Source organism: Hypomesus transpacificus, chromosome 17 (assembly GCF_021917145.1).
Source record: "Hypomesus transpacificus isolate Combined female chromosome 17, fHypTra1, whole genome shotgun sequence".
NCBI lineage: Eukaryota > Metazoa > Chordata > Actinopteri > Osmeriformes > Osmeridae > Hypomesus > Hypomesus transpacificus.
This window is the reverse complement of record NC_061076.1, coordinates 14269758-14278573: the sequence shown is the minus strand read 5'-3', so window position 1 is coordinate 14278573 and position 8816 is coordinate 14269758. Positions and strand designations below refer to the sequence as shown.

The window sequence follows — 8816 nt, the reverse complement described above, 5'->3', positions numbered from 1 at the left end:
ACTATTTCTCTGCCACGTACCGATGCTTTACTACAAACCACAGAAGCAGATTACCAAAACGACATTACCCATAACGCTTCAACATTTTCATATCGCTTTACTTGCTGACTGTACGCTGCAACCCAATAAACTGAGGGTCCTCCCCCATCTCAGCCAATGGAGACTCTGTTGCTATCACAGCTTGTATTTTTAGCAATGGCATAGCACCTACGCGAAGATACTAATATACATTCGCCGACTAAAATAGAGCAGGCCGTGACCTGACTGTGATACTGATAGCTAATCAAATTAAGATTTGAGACACAACAAATTGTTGATTTAGTTTTAACCACAACAAATTAGATTTACGTTCACCCAACAACAAGGTGCAAACAATGCACAAATAACAAACATAAGACTTTTGTTGTGGGTGGTAGTCCAAACAACATGAGTACAAATGCATATTACACTGGCTACTAACTAAGAAATAAAGAAAAGCATACATGAGAGCAATGATTAGTCAAAAAAAGAAATTATAATGTCAAGAAAGTAGTTCCAGATAGGACCAAATCCGAGCACAGGGGGTGTGGGCGAATGGTTCTGTATAAATGCGCAAGGTTGACAAACTGTAAAGTTCTCTGGATGTTTCATTCAACCTGTCGGTTGAGGAAACGGGGAAGCTTTGAATCTCACGTTTGAGATAAGATCATACAAAAGAGACCAAACCTATCGTTGTGAAACGGCGTTCGGCAGCAAAAAACATCCTAAAAATCTATTGTTTCGTACAGGAAATAAAGAACAGGACTTGAACACAACCTTGGCATTTGTAAGTACAGATAAAGAATATCCACTTATAAACATGCTTTTATCATACATCTTTAGAAACTGATCTAGAGATGCATTTATTCGTTGTAGATCGTGATCTTCTGACGGTTTGGGATTTACCAAAGACGCGCTACCTGTCGAGAACATATGGGTTCTGTGTTGTCATCCATTTTTGATTTGAAGATATTGCTAAATTCTGGGAAAACAATTTGGTTGTTAATAACAAAGGTTGAATAGCTTCTGGTTGCAGGTTTACTCTTTGCTGACAAGATTAATTTATTCCGGGCTCATCTCTTTTTGCCCTCGGTCAATCGACAGACTTGAGACTGCAACACTCACTACTTTATTAGCCACCCTTTAATTCAATTATATAGAAGAGCTGGTGTAGATTGACAGTGACACCATAATAGGTATCACTTTGCCAACATCAAACTGTGTAATCATTACAAGCTTCCAATCCTGATGGATAAGGTTTCTTTGGTGTTCCAGGCTACAAAGCTGCATGGGATTTATTATCGCATCATTTTGTTTTATATTAAAAGTGCGTATGCAAGAGTCTATATGACATTCCATTTCCGTCTTGTATCCTAAGATAGAATAGGCGACACATTTGAATGCATATTGTACTCCCCTGGTTATTTACATTGTTGCAATGAATTTTCAAGCTGTTACTTTTTGAAAGAAGGGTAGGCCTAGTCGTTAGTCAATAAAGGCCATAAAGCAACCGTCACTCGTATGGCTAATATTAATTTAAAATACAGGGGATTATAGAAATAGCTGCTATTGGCCTAAATGAACGTTGGTAGAATTTGATGAGTAAACAAGCGAACAACGTCTCAGATTTCTCAAATGGAAAGGATGGGGAGAGAGGCATGTTTTGGCTGGACATGGTCGAACAGTCAGGTTTGTTTTAACATTAAGCCCACGACCTTTAGAATGAAACAGGTCCTCTAAACGAGATTTTAACCAAATGACATTGAATGACATTGGATGTCGAAAATAAATGTATCCTGGTTGGGTATTTTCATAGGAAAGTGGGAATATATTCTCAAGTTAAGTCTGTCCAACAATCCAATTGTGTGAATACAGCATTGAAGCCTGATGGCAGCCTGCTATAGCAAAGGGATATGTGTGGAGGTTTACCATGATATGCCTCGTCTTGTTCGTATACAAACTTGGTGTACAATAAGACTAAGAACCTTTTAAAAATGTAATTAACTTACATTTGATTCTTATCAGTTCATCCACAATTAAAATAAGGTTGTTGTTCTTATTTTGTTGTTACACCTGGCAAAGAGCTAAATGGAACGAGGTGAAATGTTTATGGTGCGGAGGCGGTGCACGTGTTGTGATGATGACGTAGAAGTATTGCATGGTGGGACATTGTGTTCTCTACAGTCATCGGTTACTGCCCTGCCATTTTACACCATGTTGTTCTCACAAGGGGGAAAAAAGATTGAATGCATTTACAACAAGCTTATCGAGTTTTTCCTGAAACTCAATGTTCTCAGTGTGTAGTCAAGAACAGTGTAGCATCTTGCTTCAGCTTTTCAAGATATTCAATCCTGTTCTCAGCATTTCTTCCTCAACTGCATTATTTTTCTCACTTTGTCCTGAAGTAGTTTAGTTTTCTCTTATGAATAACCACATTTTCCCCTTCCCTCTCATTTAACAGTGTGAAACTGGCATATTTACACCAGACAAGCATCTTCAGACTTTGCTGAGAAGGTTGGACTATCTTTTGGCCTCCAAGTCAGTTCAGTCTGACCTCCTTGAAGGAGAAATACGATTCCTCAGCTTGCTTCCTTACTGGCTTCATCAAATGTAGCAAAAAATATAAGACTGCTACGAGCCACTCCAGTACTGTAATACCTCTTCTTCTGACACACAATTTGAATACCGAGACCCAGACTACGCTGGCCTGGCTCAACCATGCACTTGGAGGTGAAGGTTGCCCTGAACTTTATTGTGTCCTACCTGTATAACAAGCTCCCTCGTCGCCGAGCAGACCTTTTTGGGGAAGAGCTGGAGAGGATACTGGTTTCACGCTTTGAGGGCCACTGGTACCCCGAGGCTCCTCTCCGGGGATCTGCCTTCCGCTGTCTGCACCTCGGCGCTCCCTGGGACCCTGTGGTGGAGCTGGCAGCCCGGAGGAGTGGCCTGGACACAGAGGAGGTGCGTGCTAACGTCCCCTCAGAGCTGAGTGTATGGATCGATCCCTACGAGGTGTCCTACCAGATTGGGGAGAAGGGAGCTGTGAAAGTTCTGTACCTGGAGGACCCACCGGGCATAGGAGGGGAAGGAGAGAGGCCAGAAGGAGGGAATGGCGATAGCAAAGGAGACATCGATGCAGAAGAGGCCAAGAGTATTGGGTTCAACCCGGAGGCACAGGTGTTTGTTCCCATTGGAGGACAGGTGTCCCCGGTCCTGCTCCCCTCTCTCTCCAGCTCCCCTACACCCCTCTCCTCCTCGTCCTGCCCTGGGCTCTACAGCTACCCTGGCTCCAGCACTCCCACCAACCCCACCACCCATTCCTCCAACACCTCGACACCCTCCCCTCCCAGCGGGGCTCTCCCTTACCTCCCCTCCCAGCAGCAGCCTCCTGCCGCCCTGCCCAACACCCGGCCGCCCCTGCAGCCCATCACCTTCACCACCGCTAGTTTTGCTGCTACTAAATTTGGCTCCACCAAGATGAAGAAGTGTGGCGTGTCTGGGTCTGGCAGCAGCTCAGGGGTGGGGGTCCCTCCTCCCCAGAGGATGCTCTCCCGCTCCCCCACCACCATCTCCCCCCCAGGGCTGCTGAAGCACAAGCCCCTGTCCCTCTCCCTGCACTCCCTGGGGGGGGGCATCCCCAGCCAGCTCTCCCCCAACGCCAAAGAGTTTGTATACCCAGGATCCCCGGGGCCGCTCTACTTTGACACAGATGGCTCTGGGCCCCTGCCCGCTCATGCCAGCCCCTTTCAACCCCCTCACCCTGCCCACTCCCACCCCGCCTTCGACCCCTTCTCCAGCCCCCCACCAGGCCCAGCCGTGGGCTTGATTGGGGGCAACAGTGGAATCTCCTACATGGAGAAGCCCCCCTTCGTGGAGGGCCTAGGAGGCTACAACCTGCAATATCCCAGCCAGGCCTTCCAGTCTGTGGTGCTGGCCAACTAGGCCTTTACCCAGTTACGATAATGTGTTGAGTATTGCTACGACAGATGGTGGACAGTGATGCTCTTAAATATTTACTGTCATGTTTTTCTAAACGTGTTCTTAACAATTCTACAGCTAAGGGTTATTTTTCTTTCTGTTAATACCACATCCAAAACATTTAATGTGATCCGTCTCAAGTACACTTTTGGCACAGTTTTGTCTGGCTGTTCTGAGATTCAGTTTTGAGTTTGTCTTCAACCAGAGGAGTAACCAGCCTCCTGTTGCACAGTGACATTTGTTTTTGCATTGAATGTTCCACTTATAAAGATGTCCTTGGCTTGCTGGTCTGGCAGAAGTGTGTGTGTGTGTGTGTGTTGGTTTGCAATTTTTTGCACTGCACAGTCATGCTGTGAAGAGGGATTGTCTCATAGAATGGTGGTCGAAGTGCAGCTCTTTGCTTTGCAATTGGTGCTGCACTCGTTGACAAGATAACAGAGGGGACTGTGCTGTGTTGATGTATAATCCTGTGTCTCTCTGTTGGCTCTAATGCTCGACATCCCTTTGATTTTATAATGGGTCTATTTACTAAGATTTCATTCTCTCTCTCACACACACACACACACAGTCCAAACCATTTTTCCAATCTGTTCAGCTGAAAGTGAGTTTGCTTTGTCTGTGAGTCAGTGTAGCGGACTAAGCATTTGAGTGTGGGGCAGGTTAAAGCACTGGTGTTATGAAAGGAAAAATGACTGTTGTGAAGGTCAGAGGAACTTGGTGAACGTGAGGGGAGACAGGAAGAGAGCGAGTTGATCTTTGCATTTTAGGATACAACATAATAATCTCTAATACACACAAATATATATGCACGAACACACGCACTGTCCCAAGTCAGCAGTGTGTGACGGTGAACCGGAGGGGGATGGGATGCATTTAAGTAGTGGGGGATTGCGATAAATGGCTTAGGACTGTCTATGAAGGAGAGCTCTTACTCTGCAGAGAAACAAGGATGGGAGGGCAAGACTGGGATATCTGGAAAGTTCGATCACCTTTGGCAGTTGGGGTACATTTGGCTGAGATCAACGCTTATAAACCCAGAGCCCGTTTTTGGTGAGCCTGTGTTGCATAGCAGCCAACAACTCACCCTAACAAGCTCACTTGCTTCCCTGTTCTTTTAATCCCTGATTATCTCTGTTCCAGTTGCTGCTGCTCTTGTGTAAGATGAAAATCAAACAAAAAGCAGTTTTTTTTTTTTGTTGCAGTGAGGACTACAAATATGATGCGATGTAGTGTTTTAGTAATTATTTGAGCCTTTCATCTGAATTACTTGATCCAAGTGATCCTCCAGCTCTGTGGAATAGATGGTAGCTAGTTTGTCATGAGGGGACGGGGCAGCCTCAGTCCTCAATGTCCTTCTTGAGCCATCCAGCACTTTATGTACATATATTTCTGGGCCACAGAGAACACGTTCCCCCCGCCTCCCTCCCAGCCATGAAGGGAGCTGCTTAACATTCTCATTCCCTTGCCCTTTTTTTTTTTTTTTTTTTTTTTTTTTTTACGATGGCCCATTGTGTTAGTTAAATTTGCAAGGTGTCAGTGAGTTAGATTTGTGTAATGTGGGGTGGAGGTGGGGGGCAGTTTAGCGATCATTTGAATGTTATTTTCTTCTAGCTATGCCCATTAATGTCTGTGTATAAGCTAACCTGATGACCCTTGACTTGTGCTTACTGGCATTGCTATGTGACGGTCGGTCATATGCATGCACGCAGTCCTGAGAGTTGTCTTTGTTTCTGTTCATTCAGTTTAGGGGGGTGGGGTGGGGAGAACCGAGATCACTTTATATAAATGTTGCGATTGTGAGGGAAGGGTGCATTTTTACATTTGTTTGTAATTTATTTACAATTTTTCTATATTTTTTTTTCCCTGTGTTTTTTCAAAAGAATTATCAAAGTACATTTATAAGGGTAAGACATTATACTATAACTATAGAAATATGTAAAGATTTCTTATGTTCAGATTTCCTTCATTTAGTTTCTTATTTGCTGAGGTTATTTTTTCAGAACTATATAAATATATATGCAAGTTGAGACAAAAAAAATTGATGTATAAAGTATTGAATGTGTATTGTTCCTGTATAGAATTTCTCCAATAAAAGACGGGTAAATGTAAACTCAAGTTGGGTTTGTGGAGGGTTTCAGGCATGAATGTTTACAATGGTACGTTGATTGGAAATCAAACTCAAACTTTGATCTAGTTTGTGTACTCAGTCATTTCCAGTTTGTCAAAAAGGCAGTCTGGGAACAGTCTCCTGCTCCCTCACACCATGTTGAATCACTGCAACCATAGATATTTAAAAAGGATTGGTCAAAACTGTAAATCCTAAATGACCTCAACCAAAAATCCCAAATGATCTGCTTGCAAATTTGAATTAATCCACGGTGTCTGGCTTCTTACCAGTCTCTATGCCCTCTTATTGCTTCACACCCATAATCCTCATTTTTGTCGTCTCATCATGTTACACGTCCTTTGTTTTAGCCCACCATGTCAACCTCTGGTTTCCAGTCCTTAATCTGGGGTGTGTTCTTGTCCATTCCCATACATGATACTGGAATGTAGACTAAATGTCAGCATTTATATGTACACCACACTTATGGAGGGGAGTGGACAAGTGCTGAATTGGGACCTAAACCAAGATCATACAACAGAGAATGTTGAGATTACTTATTTTTTTATATATATATATATATATAATTGCATACTTTTCATATAGTGTTTGTTGGTCTCCATATTTGTCATGTCCTACAGACACAGCCATAGGGGCTGACCCTGTTTCTAAGCAGTGTCGTCACCATATTCTAGTTCAGTGAGGTGGTTCAGGGGGTCATATTCCTTAGTGCAGATGTTCCAGTCCATCCTTATTAAATAAGACATTGGTATTCAAAGCAGGTGAAGATGGATAAGCAATGAATGTGATTGTTCCGTGATTAGTGAATCCTGGTGATGGACGGCTATTCTAATGATGGAGGCAAGCTAGATGAACCTGTTTGCGCTCTCCTCACTCTTTCTCTTTCTGTTCCTTTTCTGTGACATCTGTTTTAGTCCAAACCCAAACTTGCAAAAGGGCTCCCTCCCTTCTGCTTTCTGTCTTTGGTCCGATTACTTTGTAGGCATACATGGCTTGATGTTAATTCTTGGGGCCTGGAAGTGAGAGGTCCAGAGGTGTCTTGATGGCTACACAGTTAAGTGACCTGAAGGTCATCTGCTGGATGGAGGGGATCTCACTACATGGCATGTTTTGTTACATCATTTAAATACATTTGATAACAGATTAGAAAAGGCGTTCCATATATCTTTATTAATAAAAATAAAAAAGGCTTTTAAAATCCACAAACTCTGCTGCTCTGTCACCAGGATGAAATCTGATTGCGGTTGAACCATTTTCTATTCTTGTGTCCCTTGCTTACATCTATGTATTTTATTTTGCACTTTGGAATATTTTGTTGTAATAAAAAATACATTTATTTTCTATGTAAGATTAAACTGTAAAGACTAAATATTATAATTAAAGAAGCTATATTAATATAGTGCTTTCTTTTTTGCCTGTATTTTGTTATCGTTTTTCCTATTTTGTATCTTATCTGTACACCCTGTAGATGTATATGATGAATCTTTCACTACTGAAATGCAATGACCTGTTTTCTGTGCTGCCCCGGTAACACTGGGACTTACTACTGCAGTTTCCTATTGTATCAGATTCTTTTTTAAGTTTGTAATAAAACCGAATGGCAAAAATAAGCATGGAAAATAACCTGCTTGTTTGATTCTCTTTCTTGTGTGTCTAACGTTACTCAAGTATGAGAGGTGTAGCTTCCATTGTGTTAGCGTCTGAGAAATATATTAGAACACATGGCATCTTAAATTGAATTACCTTGAGGAGAAATGTCATCTCTTTATGAACAAACATTCTCATGTCTTATTTTTGACAAAACCCGTGAGCCCTGGTCAAATGTTTTTTTGGTCGACATTCAGTGGAAAACATTCAGTTAGAAAGATGTTCACCATTCTAAAATAAGTCAGTTGGCATTACCTCTAATTTCATCAGCGGAGATGTGTCTTAATGTTTAGATAGTGAGCCTGTTCTGAATGCCTTTCATGAGTAGGCAGCCCGAGGCAGTCTGCTGTGATGTGAATACCCAGAGTGCTGCTCTCCAATGGCGTTTCACAGTTTGACATTAACATGCATGGTCGGTCCTCTCCTTGGCTTGGCTCTCCTCTCCATCTCCTCATCGCCCACTCACCATTTGTCACCCCCCCCCCCCCGCCCCTTCATGTTTTCCTTTATCTCAGGCTTTGCGCTCACCCACACCCTGTTTCTCTTCTTTGCTTCTCTTTTATCCACCCCCACCCTCTTGTTTTCCAAAATACACCCTTCCCAACCTCTCGTCTCTCCCTTCTCCTTCTCTTCCTTCCTCCCCCCATATTTGAGGCTGCTGTTACGCAACACTGCTCCCCTGTGTGTGGATGTGATCATTACGCAATATCCCCAACTCCACTGGAATACTGATGAGGGGAAGACAAGGGATGGGCAGGACAACACAGGACCTAAGACAACAAAATGATCGTGCTTCGATAGGTGAGGGTTCATCTGCTAGAGACCATGTTTTCACACACACATATTCTTGTGTGAGGGTTTATGTGTGTCCATCTGTGATGATACGCATGTGTGCAGATGTGCTCATGGATTATGTGCACAAGGCACGAAGGAGGAGGGGGGGGGGGGGTCGTCCGTCTTCCATGTGATGCACCGTGTTTATCTCCCTGCATCCCATCAGTGTCGGGCAGAACAGCCACGGTTGGCGGATGACTCAGTCAAGGTCAAC

The 8816-nt window shown here is 43.3% G+C and overlaps 1 protein-coding gene across 2 annotated transcripts; it reads left to right on the top strand.

The window, feature by feature from the left end:
* Nucleotides 1-595: 595 nt before the first annotated feature.
* On the top strand, nucleotides 596-7728 carry LOC124479303 (protein Tob2). Of its 2 annotated transcripts, none has more exons than XM_047038003.1 (2): nucleotides 596-805; nucleotides 2480-7728. In XM_047038003.1, the coding sequence occupies exon 2, from the start codon at nucleotides 2737-2739 to the stop codon at nucleotides 3958-3960; it is 1224 nt and encodes a 407-aa protein (XP_046893959.1). In that variant the 5' UTR covers nucleotides 596-805; nucleotides 2480-2736; the 3' UTR covers nucleotides 3961-7728. The 2 variants fall into 2 exon arrangements, with proteins under 2 accessions (XP_046893959.1, XP_046893960.1); XM_047038004.1 differs by lacking the exon at nucleotides 596-805 and adding an exon at nucleotides 1271-1707.
* Nucleotides 7729-8816: the final 1088 nt, after the last annotated feature.